Source organism: Piliocolobus tephrosceles, chromosome 14, assembly GCF_002776525.5.
Source record: "Piliocolobus tephrosceles isolate RC106 chromosome 14, ASM277652v3, whole genome shotgun sequence".
Classification (NCBI taxonomy): Eukaryota; Metazoa; Chordata; class Mammalia; order Primates; family Cercopithecidae; genus Piliocolobus; species Piliocolobus tephrosceles.
The window spans coordinates 5,644,645-5,668,306 of NC_045447.1; the positions used below are offsets into that span (position 1 = coordinate 5,644,645).

At 46.3% G+C, this 23,662-nt stretch overlaps 1 protein-coding gene across 1 annotated transcript in view; it reads left to right on the top strand.

The window, feature by feature from the left end:
* The window catches only part of DDX31 (DEAD-box helicase 31), a 79,550-nt gene that overhangs the window by 49,888 nt on the left and 6,000 nt on the right, over positions 1 to 23,662 (top strand). The window contains exons 21-22 of the mRNA XM_023188968.2: positions 3,741 to 3,852; positions 10,275 to 10,443. Of these exons, the coding sequence (XP_023044736.1) occupies positions 3,741 to 3,852; positions 10,275 to 10,443 (281 nt within the window). The remainder of the gene's footprint in view (positions 1 to 3,740; positions 3,853 to 10,274; positions 10,444 to 23,662) is intronic.

Sequence of the window (23,662 nt, forward strand, 5' to 3'; positions counted from 1 at the left end):
CAGGAAGTGCCCTGTAGAGTTCCAGACCTCATAGATTCTTAGGTCTAGAAACTCTGTCTCATGATCTCAGCCCCAGCTCCTTCCTTGATAGATAGTAGTGAATGCTTGGATATTTTTAAGGTTTGGTGATTTTTTTAATTTTTATTTTTAAGAAAGCTGAGCAAGGTTGGGCTTTCATGATATAACTGATTAACTTAGAAAGCTAAATTAACCATCCTGCATTCTAGGTGTCATGTTGGTAAAGACCTGGCTTGCTGAGCCAAGTTTAACCTGAATTCAGAGGAAAAAGAAAAACTAAACTAAATTGTGTTACTAATTATCGCATAGATATACACAACCCAAGAGAGTATTTTACATGTGATTCATGTCAGTAGTAAAAAGAATAAACTAGATGTTGGATACAACTTTTAATTCTGTTGTGCATAAGAAATACCGTGTGTCTTAATTGCTGTCCTCAATTTGAGCAGCTTTCTAGCATGTGAACTAACGCCAGGCATGTAAATGTGGGTTCAGTTGCGAGGCCTTTCATTCAGATAGCCAGACACCTCATTACAGGGCCCCTCTCCTTCACCCAGCGCGATTGAAGCCCATGGTAAATGTCCCTTTGGCACATACATTTTTGGGCTTCTGTGAACAGAAAGCAAGTGAGTGAAGCATCTGTAAAATGTATATTTCATATTTAGGTATATAAAATATATATAGCTATGTCTGGGTGTGTGAATGTTCACCTACCTACAAAGAGAATAAATTTGATCTTTCAACTTTACTGGGAAGCACTCAGAAGGTTCTAGGGACCATGGGGGTAGAACTCAGCTTGGCAATAAAGTGATTAAAACAAAACCCTTCCATTTAGCTTAAAAATACCTTGAAAGTTGGCAATATCAAGGTGCAGGCTTTCACAAAAACGTCCTACCTTTGCTACTACTTTTTATACTAAAAGTAGTCCAGCCTATTTATCTTAGACTCCCATCTGTTGCTTCTTGATAGGTGTGAAATCTTCATCATCAAAGTATACACACACCCAACCATGTTTTTCCTACAAGCGTTTTTGTCCTGTGAAATATACCTGTAAACTTATCCTAACAAAGGAACCGTTGCTGGTGTTGCGAGATCTTAAAATAAGTTCAGAGCCCCCTGCCCATCCTTTCTGATGGCCTGTGTTTTCTAAGATCAGGAGGATATTAGAGACAAAGGTGCGTTGCGTGCGCGGGTGGATGGTTGGAAATGTGTTTTCTAAACTACCCATGGTCCTCTAGTTGCAAGTTAGCTTCATTAACCAGGACTGACTCTGTGTCTTTGAGGGTGGGAGAGCCAGTCCTGCCAGGTATTCGTGTGCCCTCAGGGGTTTGACCCGCTCTCATTATAGGAGCATTTTACCTGTCTGGGGCTGAGATGGTGCTGCATAACTCTGCCCCACTCTGTCTTCAGTTTAAATTTAGATTGTCCTCCCCAGAAGACAACTGAAAAATACCTCATTCATTCTCAAGAGGGGCAATTTTAAAGTAAGGTATTTCTGGAAGCGGGGGTTAGGGAGCAGTAAGATATTTTTTCCTAAGAATTGTATATTGTTTTTTTTCTGCCATTAACTTATTCTTATATTTTACTAAAACTGACCTTATCATTTCAAACCTGTGAACCTAGTTCTATCATGTTTTTTTTCCCCTACGTATTTCACTTGTATACACACTCACGTTATATATATGTAATTTTTTTTTTTTTTTTTTTGGTTGGGAAGAAAAGATGCCTCATTTTGAAACCTAAAGGGGGGAATAAGAAAAACCCTTTGTAATATATTGCCATATTATCACTAAATCCCCTGACAGTTGTGACACAGAAGCAAGTCACCTGTCACTTAAGCTTGAGGTCTCTTTAATTTTCTCCTGGAATTCGCACCAGGCTGTCTTTAATTTGAGGCCTTTATTGGAATTCTGAAACCTCTCTGCCTCCCTGGCTCTCAGATCTATTCTGAGAGCTGTTACAGAATGTATACAATAACCAACAGAGGGATTCGGAGAGGGCTGGAGCTCTGTTTATTTAACACTCTAGAGGGATTTTTGTGCTTATTCGGTCCTGGCTGCCCGGCTTTCAATATCGCTTTGACAACCATTCTGCCCTTCTCATTAATTTTAAACAGTTAAAACACAAGAAAAAGAGGAAAAAGTTTTCATTATTAAAGTGCTTTACTTTTTAATAACAGAGGATTCTGTCCGCCAGGGGAAAGGGCATCCTCGCTAATTTCACATTCATATTAAAAAAAAAAAGCACACAGGGAAGGTGACAGTTGTGCTGCTGAGGTGGCTTAACGAAAGGAGGGCAGCAAAAAAAAGTTTGCATTTCACATCAGTTAAGAGGGTTTAAAAAAAAAATCCTTGTTAATGACAATAGCAAATGTCCACTTTGGTAACACGGCTCCTGAGTGACTCTTCTCCTGACATTTTAGCGGATAGAACCCTTAGGGGGACCTTGTATTGTACTGTGACATCAGCGAGACTGTCATCAACCAAACAGGTAGCAGGAATGATTTGACTCAACTAAAAACATTTTCACGTTGTTAAGTCTCTTAATATAGAGATGAACGTTGATCCAGAGAATGAGGCTTTTTCTTTCCTCCTCTTTGTTCTTCCTCTGTCAGCCTTAAAGGTGAAAGGGAGGCTCAGGGAGTCTTGGTGAGGCCAGATGCAAACACTCATACACCGTCCTCTACAAGGTTAAGCAGCACGACCTGGTCTCACTCTGGATTTTCCCCGGGGGCTCACACTGGGGTGGTGGGTGGAAGTAGAGGCACCAGCACCACTCAAGTGATCAGTGTCACTTGGCAGGTTGGCCTCATTGGGTGGAAGAATCTGTGTTCTCTTGATTTCACGTTCAGTAGAAAGCACTCATGTTTGTTTTAAGATATTGGAGACAAAAGCCACTAGTTTTTAGAGGGGATATTTAAAAAGGAAATTTTTTTCTCTGGTACTGTTAAAGGATGAAAAGAAAATGATCATCTATTTTATTATCATTTTCCATCTGTAGGCTCTTTGCATGCACACAGATGCTACCTCTTACACAGGGACAATTTGCTGCAGAGATCCAGGCAGTTTTTGAATGTCGTGTCCTGGAACAGCCCACTCACTCCTTAATAGATTCCTGGGAACTCAGCACAGTGGCCATGGGCTGGAGGAATAAATCTGAAACACTAGAAGTCTGAACCGCTCTAGGCACTGAGGAAGCCTGCTCTGAAATTCAAGCATAGGGGTAACTTTTTAAGGCAGAATTTTAGGCAGGTCACTGTGGAGTGACCTGCCTAAAATTTCTCATGAAGACAATTTCTCATGAAGAGAAATTGTCAGTGTTCCACTGGTGTGTATAAGGAAAAGGTGAAGATTCCTAGGAGATCCAAGACGCATTTGAAAACAGCTCATGTTCAGTGATGTTTTAAATGTCTGAATTGGACTTGGAAAATTCCAAAGTGTCTCCAATGGTCTTTGATTTTGAACATGCATGGTAAGAGGTCAGGAAGAAAAGTAAGTAAATAAGTAAACAGACCTGATCTTCTCATAAAGCCATCCTCATCTTTACTTGACTTTAACATCTCTATAGCTCCCTTTTTTTCCCTAGTAATATTGAAAGGATTACACTTGTTGGCCCCTAGGTGGTTACTGTGTGATTTTACTGTTATTAAATCTATTATAAACTGCTTCATTATTCCTGACTTTGACTCTATCTCTCCTTTAATCCTTCCGTCGCCCTCTCAGAAATCCCATGCTGTTGGCCCCCAGGAAATCCGAGAGCGAGCCACAGTCTTGCAGACGGTATTTGAAGATTACGTGCACTCCAGTGAGAGGAGGGTCTCCTGGGCAAAGAAAGGTCGGTCTATTTCCTAGGTGCTTGTGCAGTGGATAGCCCAGCAGAGTGCTCTCCCCCACCTTCACCCACATACCCCCAAACTGGTTGAGAGGCCATCGTGGGGTCCCTGCTCACCAGCCAAAGCCTTCAATCTCCATAATTCTGCAGGGTTTGGAAGCAGGCACGGAAGGCTTTGAAGTGATATTAAATGTTAATTTCGTCTTTCCCCATGTTTTGCACAAATGAGGCTTTATCTTGGCTTATATGAGGACTAGAGTTTTGACCCAACAACTTGGATCTTTTAAGGATCTGTTTTCCTCTTTGAAAACCAGATAGAAGAGATGTGACACATTAGTAGAAACAGTTGTAGAGATGGAAATTAGAGATGAAGGCCAGAGCTGGAAATATTAGACCTAAGCAGTTCCTATTTGAAGGCACAAAGAAAAATGAGAAAGAACAGTACTGAGGAAGAGCCATAGACCATGAACCAAATTCCTAGGAAATTTATAAAAGAATTAGGTACTGATTTAATATTCAGACCCTTTGTAGGATAAGTTGACTCCTGGGATCACCATGCATTAGATGTGGACATCGTAATTCACGTTGAGTAATAAGCAGTGCATGGCTGAAGGGGGTTTATGATCACTGGTACTTTTTATTGTGGTATGTCTTGGCCAGAGACTGACCATGTCTAATGAGACTTACTCCATGCTGGAGGATGCACAGGGTTTTTTTGTTAGTTGCCTGCTATTTTGAGAAGAGTATCAGGCTGGCTTACAAATATCAGAACACTGTAGCATCCTCTCTTTTTATAAATAGAAATGCTTTAAAAACTATTCATTTGACAAATATTTATCAAATTGGGCACTATTCCAAGTGCTTGGAATACATGAGAGATCAAAATAAAAATCCTTGCTTTGTGAAGCCAACATGTTAGTGGGGTCAGGGGCAGCAGACGAGCATAATAAATATAAGAAATAGTCTGTTTCAAGGTGACAAGAGCTGTGGAGTCAGTAGAAGGAGATGGGGGAGGTGAAGGGGTGACATAGCAGAGTGCATTTTTAATGGGGTCAGAGTGAGCGTCATTGTGTAGGTGACACTTGAGCAAAAACTTGAAGTGGGATGAGCCCCATGGCTCTCTAAAGGAAAGGCATTGTGGGCAGTGGAAGCCGGGGCAGAAGAGCTGGAGGAAGGCAGTGTGGATGGAAAGGGGGTGCTGACCAAGGCAGAATCACGTAGGACTTTGGGTCTGCGTCGGAATGAAGGGGGAGCGGAAGTGTGGTGGGATCTGACTTAGGTTTGAAAGATACCATCTGGCTGCTGTGTGAGAATAGACTAGTGGGGGTCAAAGGTAAAAGCTGGGAGACTGGCTGAGGAAAATTGTGATCACCAGGAAACACAGATGATAAAAATGGGTTAGTCAGCAAATGTTTTCAAGGACCTCTTACATACCTTTAGCACATTATAATTGCAATTCTTGGTTGTCATCATTAAAAATCAGAACCACACAAGGTGAAAGATGAAGTCCCAGTCATTACCACTGTATATACACTATATATCCTTCTAGACTTTTCTCTGATAATATCCTGTCTTAGCATTTCCCTAAAGTGAATTCAACAATTCCCAAGGGTTTTCCTACCTTGCTACCTCTAGAGGAGTATTGCTCTGTCTCTCAAGAGGAATAGGGTCTTTGTCACAGTGTAACTTTACAGAGTTTGGACCTTTGATGAAAGTTAGGCAAATTCACCTGGCTGTGCAGTACATAACAAGGTGTTGTGCTACTGAATTCCAGGGCTGGTATCAAAGTTGCAATGGAAAGAAAGAAATCAAACCCACACTGTCACCTTCGATTTTGGTGTCAGTGATGCCTCAGATATTTTGGCAAGACTACAGCTATTTCAAGGTGTCTGGGTCTTCAGAGGAGAAGTTACAGTAATTCTTAAAGGATGTGGTTTTGGGTTTTCTCTCACCATCATTACCGTTGAACTTGTTAATACCATGAAACAAGCAGAGTCACTTGTCTTTTGTTTAAGGAATATTGGAACAGGGTCACTTCCCAATGTTTATATACCATGAAGGAAATAAATGTATCATGTCTCTTATTTGCTAATCAATTTCCACACCAGATTGATGATGGGCTGGGACAATACCGCCTCTTACAGAGTTCAGTCACCCCATTTCAGACATAAGTCTTGCCACCATTCCTTCTCTCCTGTTTCTTAGGACTAAGTTTTGGAGGCTTGAGAGAGTACACACATATTTGCCACCCTAAATGTATCGAATTTACAACATAGGAACAGCCACTCCACCCCATAGGTGGAGACAGTCTTTTGCATTTCAGTCTGCATATGCAAATTCCACACTATTGACTTGCTTCCCTTTTATGCCATTTCAGAACTCACATCATGAATAATTAACAAAGCAGCTGGCTTTTGCCTTGATGGCAGAAAACTAGTTAGAAACTGGGCCAAGTATGTATTTGTTTTCCTTTTGCATTTTCGGACCCAGTCATTGTTAATAACCAGCATTTAATTGTCAGTTTCCAGAAGCAGTTACCCCTTTTTCCCTCTGTTTTCTTGCATCTTTTAGAGAGGGATTCGAGTTGTAAAAAGAGTGGTAACATAAGTTTGCATTCCAGACTCCTGAACAAAAATTTTGGAAGCTAGAGTCCTCTGCCTGCAAATGACCATTGCTCCTGTGGCTTAATGCTGTCTGTCTTCAGGTCTCCCTGCAGACCAGAAACTCCATGTAGGATTTATGCCTGTTTGGAAGGGGTACTTCTCAAAGTCTAGAAAACCCATACCAGTGATGACAAGTCATTCTTCTCCCCTCAGTGGGGTCAGAGCTAGGCTGGGCAGTTTACCAAATGCTTTGTCTTTAAGAGAACAGCAGGCAACCTCCTTGCCTACATCCTTTCCATAGTTGTCACTGGAGGCGTTGGGTGGGAAGATGCATGTGCCTTTATTCTGCACTGAAGGGTGCTCTCGTGGGAGTGGGGGCTGGGGTTGGGAGGAGCAGAGATGATCTTCACCTTCCAGGCTGGAGCTTTGTTTATTTCTGACTCCTTTATCTTACGAGTCATCATAAGATACCACTAGTTTCTGATCCAAATGTCCAGGAATGAGAAAGGACGATGTGTCCATGCGAGATACTAGAAAACAGATTTGCCCTAATTCAGGCACCTTAAGTGGTTGGCAAGAAATAGGAATCAGTGACTGCAAAGTGCTGAACTCTGGTGGCCTGTAGCTTCACCCACCACCCCAAATACATGTCTACTTTCATTACTTCTCCACTTTCCGCTTGTGTGGGTCCCACAGCCCCTGTTCCTTCTGCACATTCTAGACACTGCCAACATGAGCCACTTCCTGCTCCTTGAAAGGTCCTGCAGACAGCTGCTGCAGCATCTGAAATTCCTGCTTCTCTGAATTATCCAAACATGGGAGTCCATGCAAGTATGTGAGGACAACCAACTGTCGCTGTCCCGGTGAGACAGGAGCCTTGAGGACAAGGAGGGTTAGTAAAGATATGCAGCGTGAAATGCTGCCTGACCAGTTGTCTGGGGAGAAAACACTTCCTGCCACATCTTGGCAAACTCATTATCCCTGTAAAGCTGTTAGCTGGACACCTACGTCTCCTGGGACAGATGCTCTCAGCGCTCAGCTCATAGGATTGGTGGAGAGAAGGAGAGGAAGAGAGGTGACCAGGGTGGAAGCCCAGGGGCTCTTCCGCTTACACAGAAGAGAGGTAGGGAATGAAGAGACCTAGAGTGGGATTTGGCTGACTGAGGTTTTAAAAGCACGGGCTCTTGGTTTGGTTTCGGCTTGACTTGGTTTCAGTCTCATCTTTTTTTAGACCACAGTAAGTGTTGAGGGTTGGGAAAAGAAAGAGGTTGAGGAGAAGAGGGTTGGATCTCCTGAGTCACGTAGCAGTAGAGCCTTTCCCTCTGAGGGCTTGGCTGTGGGGCTCTGTGTCTGATGGCATCAGAACCCTCCAAATAGTACAGACCATTTGAAGCGTTAAAGATTTTCCTTGAAAATGTCCCTGGTTATTAAAAAGGGGAGTAAGCACAGATTTAAGAGTGGGGTACAGAGGAGTTGCCTTGGTTATTATTGCTCATCGATTGGGAAAAGGAGTTCACTTTACTCGGTAAATAGAGCTTTGATGGATTCCCCAGGATCCTTCCAGGAGCTGATCTGCTAAAATGACACTTTTTATTACTGTTCATAAACGCCAATCTCCAGGTGCTGCTGGGATATTAGGTTTAAGCTGTGGGCAAACTTGCCAGTCCAGTGGCTCAACAAGGAGAGTGAGGAAGTGAAGGCTGGTGTTCAGTGCGTGCCTCCATCAGACACCGTCGGCTGGGCTCCGGCTCAGCTGGCAGAAGAGCCGGATTGGAGGTGAAGGGAGCAGTGACAGGAATGGCGGGGAGCGCTTTGCAGAACATTCCCCTCCTTCCTTGTTGGAGTGAGAAGTGGGTGGACACTCAGTTTTCATTGTTACTTCCAGAGATATTCAAGGGGGAACCCAATCTAATCTTTCCTCAAGGGAATGCCTAGTTAAGAAGACTAAAGCTCCACCCTCCTGGGAATGAGTCTGGCCCTCTTCTGGGGGAGGTGGGACCTACAACAAGGACCCCCTTTTCTGAGTTTAATTGAATTTTCTTTGAGATGGAGTTTGGCTCTTGCCCCCCCAGGCTGGAGTGCAGTGGCACGATCTCCACTCACTCCAACCTCCGCCTCCCAGGTTCAAGTGATTCTCTTGCCTTAGCCTCCCGAGTAGCTGGGATTACAGGCGCCTGCCACCAGGCCTGGCTAATTTTTGCATTTTTAGTAGACAGGGTTTCACCATGTTGGCCTGTCTGGTCTCACAGTCCTGACCTCAGGTGACCCACCTGCCTCAGCCTCCCAAAGTGCTGAGATTACAGGCGTGAGCCACCGCACCTGGCTGCTTTTCTTAATTTTAAAATGGGACTGAAACTTTCCTGACAGAATGTTTGATAAACATCCCTAAATTGTCAGTCCTCAAGGGACTATTTTAGAGACTTAATAATTTTCTTTCTCGGCCGGGCGCGGTGGCTCAAGCCTGTAATCCCAGCACTTTGGGAGGCCGAGACGGGCGGATCACGAGGTCAGGAGATCGAGACCATCCTGGCTAACACGGTGAAACCCCGTCTCTACTAAAAAATACAAAAAACTAGCCGGGCGAGGTGGCGGGAGTCTGTAGTCCCAGCTACTCGGGAGGCTGAGGCAGGAGAATGGCGTAAACCCGGGAGGCAGAGCTTGCAGTGAGCTGAGATCTGGCCACTGCACTCCAGCCCGGGCGACAGAGCGAGACTCTGTCTCAAAAAAAAAAAAATAATAATAATAATAATAATTTTCTTTCTCCTTTAAAATTTTTTTTCATTCCCTTTTTTACACATTCTTTGAGTAAGAAGCACTATATTGGTTAATCCTGGATACTTTTAAAATGAACTTGGTTTTAAAATCCCATGAGGAAGGCTGGGTGAGGTGGCTCACACTTGTAATCCCAAGCACTTTGAGAGGCTGAGTTGGGAGGACCACTTGAGATCAGGAGTTCAAGACCAACCTGGGCAACATAGTGAAACCCTGTCTCTACAAAAATAAAAATTTAAAAATTAGCCTGTAGTCCCAGCTACTCAGGAGGCTGAGGCAGGAGGATTACTTGAACCCAGGAGTTTGAGGCTACAGTGAGCTATGATCACGTCACTGTGCTGCAGTCTGGACAACACAGTGAGACCCCGCCTCTTAAACAAATTTTAAATTTAAAAAGTCCCATAAGTACACAGAAAAGCTGGTATCAGGGATTGCCTGTGGATAAGGGAGCTGGAGGTGGGGCTTGTGGTGAAGGGGGCATTGGTGGTAATGTCATTCATTCATAGTAAACATGACAGTCATAATAAAGCCTTTTGAACTTTGTGAATTTTGTAACACACTAGCATGCATTAACTATTCAAAAGTAAGTAAAATTTAATTAGGAAAAATGTGTTAATATAAATGTCTAATGATTTTCTCATTTTCATAAGAAAGTGATGTCCTGTGTTGATCATTTCTTAGTTTCTTCACCCATTCTCTCTTTTCACTCGTTTACACAACAGACATCTACCAAATGCCTGTTGGTACCAGGTGCTGTGCTGGGCCTCACCCTGTTGGATTGTTAGAAGCTCTGTGGTCAAATCTGAAATTTTACTGGGCATATTCAAGTAATAATTGTGGTCCCCTGTAGTTTTGTTGTTGTTGTTGTTGTTTAGGAATTGAAGAAATACACAGAAGTCTAGATTTTAGTTGTTTGTATATGTTGTAATTGTCATGTTTCATTGCCTGGCAAGATAAAGTACAGAAGATAACCATTAGGCCAGGCACTTTGGAGCTTGGAGACCCTGGTCCTGACAGCCTCCCTCCCCACTCCCTTTTCTTTTCTTTCAGCTCTGCAGTCCTTCATCCAAGCCTACGCCACCTACCCCAGGGAGCTGAAGCACATCTTCCATGTCCGATCCCTCCACCTTGGGCATGTGGCGAAGAGCTTCGGGCTAAGAGATGCCCCCAGGAATCTTAGTGCCTTGACTAGAAAGAAAAGGAAAGCACACCTAAAAAGGTAAGATGAGCTGAATTCGTCCCGTGACGGTGCTAGAGAGCTCCGTTCACATGAGCACCAGTGAGGTGACATGCTAGCTACCATGCTCACCACAACTCTCTTCTCACTCATACCTGCCCTTCTCCCAGTAAACAAGCACTTGGAATGAGAAGAAAGCCCCCTCATCTTGCCGAAATTCAGGGGTGTCTCCTTTTGCGCCCAAATGTGGTGGGGTTCATAGGACTCGCTGTAGTCGGAGGTTCAGCTGTGCTGCGGTCCGCCCTGGCAAGCATCCGAGATGTGTTATGACACATTCTGGTGTGTTCTGTGTGACAAGCCCTAGGAGAGTACTTTGTTCCAGTGAGATGGAAGGGCTGAGTGCGCGAGCCACAGATTCCAGGAGCTGCCGAAGCCCAAATCTCTAACAGGCTGGCGTTGGGGTCAGCACTGGGCTCCTTCCTACTGAGTTGCACCTCCAGTGGTGAGCACTCATCAAGGCAAGAGCGGTGAGCCCTTCCCCTTTCCTCCCAAAAACAGCGTGTTGAGGACTGTCCACAGGTCCTGGGGAGAGGAAGGGGTATTGCCCTGTTCAAGGCTGGGCTCTGAGTCTGCACGGTGCTGAGATGATTTCCCTCAGCACGCTACATTCATAAAAGGCTTTCTTCCTCTTCTCAAAGACGTGTTCTTTTAGTACCAGCCTCAGCCCCTCAGGAGTGAGAGTGCTTGAGGCCCCGTGAGCTACTCCTGTCAGAACTTTGGGGTGGATGGTCTCATTGTTTATGTGGGAATGGTCCGTCGAACAAATGTTTGGGGCACAGAGACTTTTTTCTCACCTGCCCTGATTTCCAGGTTCAGTCCTAGAATGTTCTGGATGGTTAGTTTGCATTGTTGATCCTCCCTTTTCCACGTTAATTTACAAACGCCATAGGCTCCCCCACTGACTCTGGGAATCTGCAGGAAGGACCACTCTGCACTGCCTGTTCCCACACGATGTCTGGCTTGCCTGTTCACCAGGAAGTGTCAAGTATTCCATCAACTTTGTCAGGGCCCTGTTTCTGTAGCCTGTCACGGCCAAGACAGAGGGACCACCCAGTGGAGAGAAGTGACCATTGGTCTTGCAATCAGGGAACTTGGACTGAAGTCAGCTCTGTTCTGATGTGAGTTTGGGGCCATGCCTTAGAGCCTCGATCTCAACTACACTAGGGAGAAGAAAATCCATGTTTTTAGTTACTTCACAAGATTGTCTTAAGAATCAAAATCAGGTGATTCCTGTAATCCCAGCACTTTGGCAGGCCCAGGCAGGCAGATTGCTTGAGGCCAGGAGTTAGAGACTAGCCCGGGCAACATAGTGAGACCCTGTCTCTACAGAAAAAAAAAAAAAAAAAAGATTAGGTGACTTGTGAATATGCCTTTTGAACCATACAGGGCCCTACAGATGAAGATCCTTACAAGCTAAAAAGCGTATTCGGGGACATCCAGCTTGACCTTTCTGGGGGACTTGGCACCTCCAAGTGTCATTGGAATGGATAGAGTGTTGCCTAATTCTGTTCCCAGTTTTGGAATTTTTAAGATGCTTGATTCTTTTCTGATACTGATAACTCTCACATAAGACAATGCTCCAGTAATTCTTTGAGGAAAAACAAACAGTTTCCATGTGCTGCTGTACTGCAGTGCCTAGGTGAGCGTGGACGTGTCCTTCTCTGTTCCTTCTAGGCCATTTTGAGGTTCAGGGGTGCAGAGCAGGGCTGTAGCCCAGAGATGTTTCTGTTCGTCCTCTGCTAGAGCCAGGCTGTCCTCCCAGAGGGCCAAGATGCCTCAGCTCTACTCCCAGGTGCTCTTGACTGGGCCAGGATTCTAGGCTGCAGGGCCCGGGAACTGGGTTCCTGTCTTAGGATCTGCTGTCCCCGGTACCCATGCATGTTAACTTTGAGTGTGGGGTGAAACCATGAGGCTTCACAGCTAGTGACTGAGAGCAGCCTCATCAGAAGCCTGACCATTTTGTCACCATCTCGGCAATGGTGGTACTTTGAGGGCGGAGGAAGAGACCTGCCAAATGATTACTGTTAAAAAACACACATCTGGCCAGGCACGGTGTCTCACTCCTGTAATCCCAGTACTTTGGGAGGCTGAGGCGGGTGGATCACAAGGCCAGGAGTTCAAGACCAGCCTGGCCAAGATGGTGAAACCCCATCTCTACCAAAACTACAAAAATCAGCCGGGCGTGGTGACAGGCACCTGTAATTCCAGCTACTCGGGAGGCTGAGGCAGGAGAATCGCTTGAACCTGGACGGCAGAGGTTGCACTGAGCCACACCACTGCACTCCAGCCTAGGTGACAGAGTAAGACACTGTCTCAAAAAAAAAAAAAAAAAAATGGAAACACACATCTTTGTTTATTCCTCTTCCCTGAAAATAAATGCAATCCCAAGATTTCATAGTTAGCAGATGATGTGCCTTTATGACTGGAGATTTCATTAGCAAGTGTTAATCCAGATAGCAGCTCCTCAGACCGGCCCAGCTCCTGGAAAGCAGAGAGGAGGCCTGTGGGCGGGGGAGTTGGAGGCAGCATTGTCCTTACCTTGAGAAGCCGCTAGGGAGAGAGCAGCCCGCCGCCTCCTGCCCCAGCTGACCCTCGCTAGCAGATGGGCACCAAGACCACGATACCCCTGTGAGCAGGGGATTTAACAGGGCTTTATTTAGGGAAGAATGGGCTGATTAGCCGATAAAGAGCATGTAAGATGGCATGGGGCAGCCTTTGATGTCTGGCTGGCGCGGCAGGGAGCCGGGCGGTGAGTGACAGCAGTGTGTCACAGGATTACTCCGCCCGTGACAATGCCTCTCTCTGTTCTTGCCATGTCCCCACTCTGTTACAGCTACTTTTTCCGTTGTTATGCCCTTCTTTTGAAGGCATTTCTCTTCACACTCCTTAGATCCTCCCCCCACCCCTGCCTTTCGAAGGCAGACGGGCACTCGAGGATACAGTAGGTACCTTTTTTTTTTATTTGGGGAAATCTTGTCACTCCTGGAGGAGGAATGACTTTGCAGCTAATCTGCACATGGACCGTATAATTGTGGTCAGGGTAAGCGGCAGAGAAAACTTGACAGATTTTCCACACCTCAGTCAGGGTTTGAGCAAATGCCAGTTGCTGCTTTTTGAGGACTGGAAAGAAAAGTCCATTAAACCCCACAAAGTGTGAGAGTTATGCTGTGGTCACAATTATTGTTCTGAGCTGAAACGTCTCCTCTGAAATCCATCTGTCAAGAAAGAGAATGGGTTCCTTATGTTTTGTATGGGTGAATAAAATAATGGCACTAAATTCTCTATAAACTATTCTGCATTCCATTTTACGGTGTTTACTGCCTAGAATAATTATATATTATGTGCAAACCTGTGATATCTGCAAACCAAATCCATCAGACTAACAGAAGCCTGTCTCACCTGTCATATGCCAAGCGGGAGCTCAGGCGGCTATTAGAATGGGGATCGGGAGCAGGTTAGAGAGGAGGCTGTTCGGCTGGTCCGTGCGATGGGAGAGGGACCCTTCGTCTCTTATTGCCTTTAGTCCTTCACTCGACCACTTTTCAGAAAAGGAAAATAAATAGTTCATGGCCCCAAATGAGATCTTAATAACTAGGTTCCTGTCGACTTCTCCAGTGCTCAGTTCTGAAAGGGAACAGTAAATATCTTTCCCTACACACAGAAATACAGTCATAGTCACAAAAACTCTTTTGACACCTACACGCAAACCTGTCAGAACAGCCCCCACCCCAAACACTGACATAGACGTGTACACAGAGGGTTGGTGCTATCGGTAAAATATTGAGTGGCCCCCTTAGCAACATCCATCACGAAAACAGCATTTTTCCTTCCATGAAATGCAGTTCTTATTTTGAAGCTATAGTAGATTCAGCAGTTTCTGAGTAGCAAAGGGAACATATCCTTCCAAAATCTCCATCTTTCCAGGAGATGCTGAGGCTCAGCTCTCTCTGCTGGGAGAGGCAGAATTGTGTTGTTTGCCAGGTGTCTGTCTGTCTGTCTAGGTCGTCACACGAGCAGAACATGTCAGGAACAGTGAGCAGGCAGGCACGCTCAATAGGGCCATGATTCTCTCTCATTTCGCTGCCACTCTGTGGAAAATGGCTCAATGATACAGAAACGATGTGCCTTAAGTTCTTAGTGTTAGGCTGGGCACAGTGGCTCACACCTGTAATCCTAGTGCTTTGGGAGGCCAAGCCCAGGAGGTCAAGGCTGCAGCGAACTGTGATCACTGTACCCAGCATGGGTGACAGTGAGACACCATCTCTAAAAAATAAAACCAAATTGTAAAAATGTTTAAAGATGTTGGTGATACTGTGACAGTATGAAAGAGTGAGTCTGCTGTTTTTAAACCACCCTGTTTTATGTGAATTATATGCTGTGCTCACGTACTAGTTTTTGCCCAGACGATTCAGTTTATAGTACCTGAGACTGGTTTTACCCCTTACTTCTGCCACCTGTCTTTCTAATGTTGTCCTTAGAGCTTAGAAACATCTGGGACATCTTCATTATCAGCAGTGCAATAATTTTGTCTCCCTGTTCCCAGCTTCCTCTTTAAAATTACTAGACAAACAGCAGTTTGAATTGTTGGAAAGTAGTTTTATTTGTATAAATTTTCTCAAGTCAGCCTAGCCCAAATGTTACCTGGTAGCTCTTAATTTTATCAGATAAGGTATAGAGTCTAAACTGGGGCTCTCTTACCCCTTAGTACCTAGTAGATCTGGACATGCTAAGTCAGTGCTCAGCGGGCCCTGATCAGTAGGAAGAGGGAAAGTGGGACCAGAACCAGTGCACCCTGTGGCTTGTGTGCCAGGCCCTGCAGAGGATTTCCTTAATCTTCCACACTTCGGAAGTTCTAGAAGTCATTTATTTTCTAAAATAAACATCCTCGTGGAAATCATACACACCAGTCACCCCTTCTTCATAGATAGGACAGGTTCACAGATTTTTCCTGTCTGAATTATCACAAATGCTTCCAATTTGAAATTTTGCAAAGCTCTGTTTTGGGGCATTTTTCATCTTAGAAGGCCTGTGCTGTGGTGTTCGCTGATTCTCACCCTTGCTCATTCAGCGGTTGTCTAATACCTGGGAAGAGCTAACTGTGTGGAATAGAGCTCTAGCTTGAGGAGTCCGTACCCCCGTTAGCCCTCTCCCTTGCTCCTCTCTGGTTTCTTACATGCCGACTCTGGGAGAATCACAGTGATGACATCTGGGTTTGAATCACACAGACACCGGGATCGAATCCTGGCTGGGCCACTTGCAGTCTGTGTGCCTCTGGACAAGTCACTCAGCATCTCTGTGCCTGGGTTCTCTGGCCTCAAAGGGAGGTACCCAAGTCGCCCTTTCATCGTGGGGGTCAAGCCAGAGGATGCGTGGAAACAGCGTGGTGTGCAGCACGGGAATAAGCGGGAGTACCCGGTGATCATCACAGCGACCATATTATCGCGTTGCCACTTCCCCCAGCCCCCGCCATTGTCGCAAATACCCGTGGAACCGAGAATAAGAAAAGTGCCTTTTAGCACCCTGGAACTTTTCTTATCAGGAACAACCTTGAAAACATGGAACCGGATCCCTCAAAGACGAGCATTAAGAAGCTGCAGCTGCATCTCCCTGTAAAGCAATATTCTCATCATTACAGCAGCTTGCCTGCCAATTTTTATGTGGCATTTACAACCTCCCTAATATCACTTAATTAGCTGACGGCAAACCTGGAATCTTGCCCACTGTGAAAACTTTCTCGATTTCATTGAGCCAGTTAGCATTCTGTAAAAAGACAGATTGGCCAAACATGAGATGAGAGGCTGGACGAAACCACACTCGGAGACATGAGGATTTCTCTGTGTAAATCCACTGCACCTGAGTCAGTGCTCATCTACTCCGTCTCAGCCGCGTCCAACGCTGTTGATCCCTCCGGCCTCCTTAAACCGGTCTCTTCCCTCCGCGTCCCAAACACTGTCTTTATAAATAACAGCCCTCAGCGCCCCCGGCACACCATCTGAACCTCTGAAAGTCTCCCACTGAGTCTGCCTGTGGCCATGGTGCCACAGCCAGCCAGCACCTCCACAGCCCTCACCCCACCTTGCCCTGGCTTAGCACCTTTCAGTGGCATCCCGTTAGGCTGTGATTAGAGCAAGCCACAACAAACCCCCCTCCTCACAAAGGCCCCAGCCTTTGCCGACTGTTCAGCCTCATCCGACACCCCTGTTTCTTATCCTCTCCTCAGAGCCTTTGCCTGAACATATCCTGGGCCTGGACCTCTCCCCTCCCTGCGGTGCCCTCCCCAGCCAAGCAGACACCCTCACGCCTCTGTGCCCTGACCGTGGTCTGTCGTGGTGGCAGCTTTACATCTGCTGATGGTGTTATTTGTATGTGTGGTCAGCGTCTGCCCCTCCTCGAAAGTGTAGCTTAGAGAACAGACCCTGCCTGGTTTTAGCTCATCATACAGGTTGGGTATTTCTCATCCAGAATGCTTGAGGACCAGAAGTGTGTCAAGTTTCAGTGTTTTCAGATTTTGTAGTGTTTGCGTTGTACAGGTTTTTTGAGCACCCAAACTCTGAAATCTGCAGTGCTGCAGTGAGCATTTCCTTTTAGTGTCACGCATCATGTGTCATGCCGGTGCTCAGAAAGCTTTGGATTTTGGAGCATATCAGTTTTCAGATTGGAGATGTTCAACCCGAATGCCCAGCACCTGTCACAGAACCTGGCACATAGTAGGTGCTCAGTAAATTTTTTGTAATAGATGAGTAGAAACCAAAATGTCCTGTAGTTTTGAGAGGAAGTGCAAAAAGGAAAAGAAAAGGAGGAGGAATCGTTCTGACATGAAAAGGAGGTAAATCCCTCTTTCTTGTGTCGTGAATTTGGAAAACAGCAAACCCTGCCTGGTGGGAAAGTCATCTTTCAGAACTCCATGGGCCGCTTGTCGGTCATTCTGTCCTAAGAGAACAGGCCTGGGGTTGGGATCTCCTTCCTCAACATAAGGCATCCTCAGGAAGGACCGCATTCCCCCTACCGATGCCCCTCGGGGCCAAGCCGCTGGTTCTGTTCCCCAGTGAAGGAGGCCTGGGATCAGCCCACAGCACAGAGATAATGGGCTCAGGAGTGGGGCCTCCACCCCACCTAGACAAGGCCAGAGCAGGCATCCAGGCAGAGAGAGGTCACGAGGCCTTGCCGGAATACCAGAGCAAAACAGTTAGGACCCCCAGAAGTAGCCACGAGGACAGATGTGGCAGTATATGGGGAAACAGAATGTGCTCTGGAAATCTGCTGGGGAATTGTATGAAAATGCTCTGCCCAGGCTCCAACCCAGGAGACCGTGGTTCAGTAAACTCTCAAATTAGGAAGAGTGAGATAGAAGTGACCATGAACTTGACCTAGGGACAGTCCCTGGGAACTTGAAAGAAATGTGGCCTCAGAGCAGATGATGAGATGTCCTCCTTCACCTGGCAGGGCAGCGAGGTGCTGGCTGAATATATCCGTAGTTTAAAGATGAGTTAGGATTAATCAGTGGTTTTTTATGTAGACCATGGGCAAGCTGCACAGATGATAGCCAAGAACATGCTCTCGTGGCCTCTGTCAAGGGAGGCAGGCTGGCACCTCTGGGGTCCATGCTGGATCATCATGTCTTTAGGACATTTGTCTTAATAAACTCTCGTCCAGCGTGGAGCAAGGGATCGGAGCACTACTGTGGAAGGCAACTGCGTTTCTTCTGAGGGGGGAACACCGACCTGTAGTCACTCAGGGACCGTTTGTCAAATGAATCCATCTGTTGGTTATAGAGTTCACGCACGTCGTGTTCACAGGCAACTCCAAATGGGTTGCACGGTGTGGGCACATGCTCCAGCAGGGGGTCTGCCCTTCCCCTCTCAGCACACCCTACGCAAAGACAGTTTCCACTGCTTTACCTTCTTTCTATGGTCAGGTACTGTGGGCCTTACTTTTCGGGCTCTTGGTTTAATTACAGCTGTGCACACGCAGCTTTCTACATTTGGCCTTTTGCTTCCACCATGATTTTTTTCTATCTGACACCATGCAATTACCAGCTTTCTGCCTCCTTGTGGAACAAACCCACCTTTCTCCCCACCTTGCTAATGAGGTGATTAGAGGATTTCACAGTGACCCTGAGCTTCCTCCACACCTGGGTCACCTGCAGACAGCGGGAACCACAGGGCATGCTTTCAGTCATGCAGTCAGGGCTGACAACAAAGAACAGGAACCCAGCCAGCCTCTCCTGGGACGATGCTGGAGACGGGCACATCCGCTGCTGGAGCTGCCCAAGCACTGGAATTAGAAGATGTGGCTGGCCTAGCACGAACTGCTAGATGCCAGATGCGGCTGCGTGCAACAGGAGAGTACCAGCTCTTCATTAGCTTGTCCTCTCTCAGAGCTCTTCTAGTTCATATCATGTGAGAGATCAAGAAAGAACATGACAGTCCCCCAGGTCTCCCCTTGCTGCACACAGGGCAGTTTTAGTCATCCCAAACCCCTCCTGTATTACAGCCGACTACCTACTCTCCTCTTCTAATCTAACGCTGCTTTCATTAAGCTGCTCTCTGCAATAGGAAGGTGTGTGTCTGGGGCCCCTCCACCCTCTTAATGATGTCAGAACCTTTCCATTGTGTTATAACCTATATGAAATGACTTCAAGTCTTTTTCACATATCTCCGTGTTGGTCCCAGTGTTACAGCTACAGTCCAAAATGTAGAGTGATTCGTTAACTACGTAATAGTCAAAATGAGGGATATAGTTGAGAACCAGCATCCCAGAGCGACAGCATGTGACACTTTGTACATGTCAGTTTTAAGTGCTCGTGGCGGTGGTGGCAGCATCTCTTTTGAGGGCTTATGTGTGTTCTCTGCCGAGCTGAGTCCTCCATGCACATTATCTCATTGAGGCCTCACCCAGACCCTGTGACCAAGGCAGGATCCTCAGTAGCCAGTGTAGAACTCGGAGCCTGATCATGTGATTGAGTCTGAGAGACCCTGAAGCCCAAACTCTCAACCAAGGGCTGTGTCCGCTTTCTCACCTGCCCCATCTGGAAGCTGCTGGTTTACAGAATCTATATTGGGCGAAATAGCAAGTATATGAACCCAAGGAGATAACTACTCAGGTAACCAAAGAAATGGCCTTAAAGTAGGAGATGTTTTGGTTGTGTGTATGGAAGAATTTGGTTTGAAACTGTCAGAGTATCTTCGTAATGGGCAGTGTGATGAATGCTTTAGTACATTAGCTTATTAATCCTTTTGTAAGTGAATAAACTGGGACTTAGAGAGTTGAGTACCTTGGCCAGACTTCCAAGAGTGGGTCGTAGATGTTTTCTACCCTTTGGGGAAATCATTGGAACAACTTTGAGAAGAGACGATCATAAGCAAGATTTGGATCTGACTTTTTTTCCAGTTTCCTCTAGGTCTGGAAGCAGAATGGTACAGTGCTAGAGCATGGGTTTTGAAGCCCACATTCCTGAGTTTGATCCCAACCGTAGCACTCCACAACAGCTTAGCTGTAAAATGGAGGTGCTGTCGGGTTGTCGTGTAGGGTGTAGGGTGTGAGGAACGGTAAGGAATGTGCAGCCTTAGCTCAGGGCTGATCTCAGAGTGGGTGTTTGATAAACAGCAGTTCCTCTGCCCTGTCTCACTTCCTGTCTTTGATCTGTAAATAAAAGATGGAAACTACATAGTCTTCCTTGAGTCTGCCCAGCCTGGCCCAGTCTGGTCCCGTGGATCCCACTGCACCTCTTATGGTTAGTGTGGCCTCTGCTTCAGCACCCCTGGCATCCCAGTGCCTTGTAGACCCCAGGGCTGTCCATGGACCTGGCTTGCCATTAGAGCTTCTGAGAAAGAACCAGAATTCACGACTTTCATTTTCCACCCTTTGGTCTTATTTCCACTGATTGGCCTCTGTGACATTCAAATGCTGTGTGTACATGATGTGCAAACATAGAAGGTGGTGTTAATGATCAGACCAGGCCTTAGTTCACATGGCAATGTGCCACAAATCTGAGGATGACTCTTGTCTCCTCCCCTTTTCTCCTTCTCATGCTGTTAATAATAACAGTAGTCAGTATTTACTGAGTACTTCCGTAACAGGCTGTGTGATGAATACTTGAGAATGTTAGCTCATTAATCGTCTCGTAAGTGAATACCCTGGGACTTAGAGAAATAAGTACCTTGGCCGACCTTCCAGAATCAGTTCTACAGCCTGTATGAGGCTGTGCCGGGACCCCCGCTCAGAGGGTCTTAAACTTCTGGTGTGCCTGTCTCAGGCCGTACCAAGGCCCAGCTGCTCCTTGGTCCACACTGTTGCGGCCTGTCATCTGGATGATTCGGCTCCACCTATCCTATCTGTCCAGGTTCTTTTCAAAGTCTGATTCGTGAAATTATCCAGACTTACAATGGAAATTGCCCAGCAAGATGTATGGGGCAATCACGTCTGTTAGTGCAGGGGATGATAATGGCAGGGATGCCGGCTCCACTGATGGGGTCCTCAGCGGCCAGGCACTGGCCCCCATGATGGATGGCCACTGTGGTCCTCACTGCAATCATGATGTCATCCCTGTTTTACAGAGGAGGAAACTGCCCATGATGGCACCACTGTCCACTGGGCAGAGCTGGGATTCGAACCCAGACCTCTGGTTCCAGGTTGAAACTTGCCAACTAAATCCCTGCCCATTTGCATATGTGACAATGTATGCCACCCTTCTAATGGCAAGACTGACATCTGTCCCAGTTCAAGCTCACCTTGCCAGCGTAGGGCCATCCCTTTGGTCTCCTGGACTGTTGTTATTTTGTCAGCCAGTGTATTCGCTGTTCCTGCAGATGTGGTAGCTATGCCTCATGATATCATCCAGTTCACCCACAGTGTCAAACAGGACAGGCCCAGGGGGCTGCGCTCTGGGGTGTGGGGCTGGGATTCTGCCCCAGGCTGGTCTTGCTCAGTCCGTATTTTCAGTGTGTAATCATATAACAGTTCCAACCACAACTCATTGCTACCGTGTTCACCCTGTATCCTCCATCTTAACAGTAATTCATGAGACTTCACAGAGAATTAAAATGTATTGAGCTCTCTAACACACTGTAGGCCGTTTACCTTCATACTGACCGTGTGCCTGTGCGTAGGTCCTTTCTGATGTACAGGGAAACGAAGCTTGGAGAAAGCTGCTGTGACTCCACAAGGTCATCAGTTAGGCGAGTGGCAGAACTGGGATTCCAACCAAGGTCATCAAATTCTGGTCCTCTGCCCGTCCCCAGCACTGCCACCTGCCATCTGAAGTTCCTGCTTATGTTCTGACAGAACTTCCTAAGAGTTTTGGTCACCTGGGCTAAATAATCTCAAAGTTCCCATCCATTTCTGCCATTTCTGGGGCTCTGGTTAGGCCCTTCATTTTCAGACTTCGGCTGTACCTAAATATGATCTCTCCTCTTTCCCATTGTGTGCGTGGCCTCCAGGAAGCAAGTGCGCCGGGCCATCCGCGGTTTTTCTCAGTTGCCTGTGATCTGCGCTGCCTGCCACTGTGCCTGTCCTTGGCCCAGGACTCTAGAGTTCTGAGCTTCACTAGATCTTGATCTTTGGCACGAAGCTGAAGTCCACTTTTCACCAGGCTCTGTGTCCACAGAACCCCTCCCAAGAATGCTGCTGTGGTTCCCATGATTCTCACTGCCACAGCAGGACTCAACTGGAGCCGAGCGTCTGCTGGGGCTCTTGTAGTTTTACAAAAGCTGGACTTGGTTGGATCCTAAGAAATCACAAAGAAGGCACCCCTGAAACAGCTGGTCTGCCAGTGTACTTCTCTGCCAGAACAGAACCCGGAGGTTCCAAGAGTCTTGATACAATACAGTTCCTTTCCTCACTGACCATAAAAGGTAGGGTAGCGTCCTCCCTGGGCCGGCCCACGCCAAGGTGAAGTTATCATGGCATCTCACACCAGCTTATTCTTTACCTCAGCTCCTCTGTGTACAGGCATACGGAGGGCCCGCTTGTCACTTTCCCCTGGAGTTGCCTGTTACCCTCACTGTGACCTGAGAGCCACCAAAACCCTACCCAGACATGGCCACCTTTTCGTCATCCATGGAATCAGGCACAAATGTAGAGACTCAGTCAGCCCCGGGCCACCCGAAATCATCGCTGTCTCCTGCGTTCACTGAGAGCCCAGGCTTTTCTTCCCACCTGGGGGACTTGTGTCCTCAGCAGAGACCTTCAGCGCCTAGCCGTGGCCCTGGAACATCAGATCAGAGGAGTGTGCTTGATCAATCCTCAGTGTGTCTGAAGAACCCCCTCTGTCTGTCTGTCTGTGTTTTAGTTGTACTATAGCCTCGCCGAATCAAACCAACTCAAAGGCAAAAGGCAGAGAGGTTTCTGATTCGTAGAAATTAAAATACTCTGGCCTTTCACTATTGGACAAAATTCTACCATTTGCTTTTGTTTCCCCTTAGAGTGAATATACTGTTATTTTCTAATTATAAAAATAATGCATGCTCATTGTAAAACTACAGGACATAGGGAAAAGCTCAACAATTACCCGCAAGCCCACATTCAGGTTCACCCTGGTACATTTCCTTTATCCTTCAGACTTTGCACGTATACATACAGACATACGGATTTATGTATATTAAAAACATTTTACGCCAGGAACTTGCCCCTTGTTTTGAAAACTGTAGCATGGTGGCAGACTGCTATGGTTAAACTCTGTGAGGTCAGATTTCCTGAGTTCACATTCTTGCATTACTGGTTTGTGGCCCTGGACAAATGACCTAATCTCTCTGTGCCTCAGTTTCCTTACCAGGAAGTGGGGATACTCGTAGTACTTGTTTCAGGTGGTGGTTGGAAAAGTGAGTTAAATGTTAATGCCTATGTCATGTAGTCATTTGAATGACTTTGATTTGACCTGTTTTATATTTAAATCCATTAACAGCCCATGTAATTGGTATTCGATTAAATGTTTTCGTCTATTTGTAGAGCCTATGCAGGACGCCATTGTGGTCATCACTGCTCTTCAAACAGAGCCTGCAGGAAGCGCTCTAGAGGAGCCTTTCAAAACCTTGGGGAAAAGATGTATTGTTCAGTGACCGTCGGGGATAACTGGGTAACTCTTAGGAAGAAACAGTTCATTTCTCTGTTACTCAAAATAAAACTTAGATGGAATTAAAGCAGTAGCAAGCTAGATGAAAAAATACTTTAATGTTTTTGAAATCCTGGGATGAAGACTTTTCAA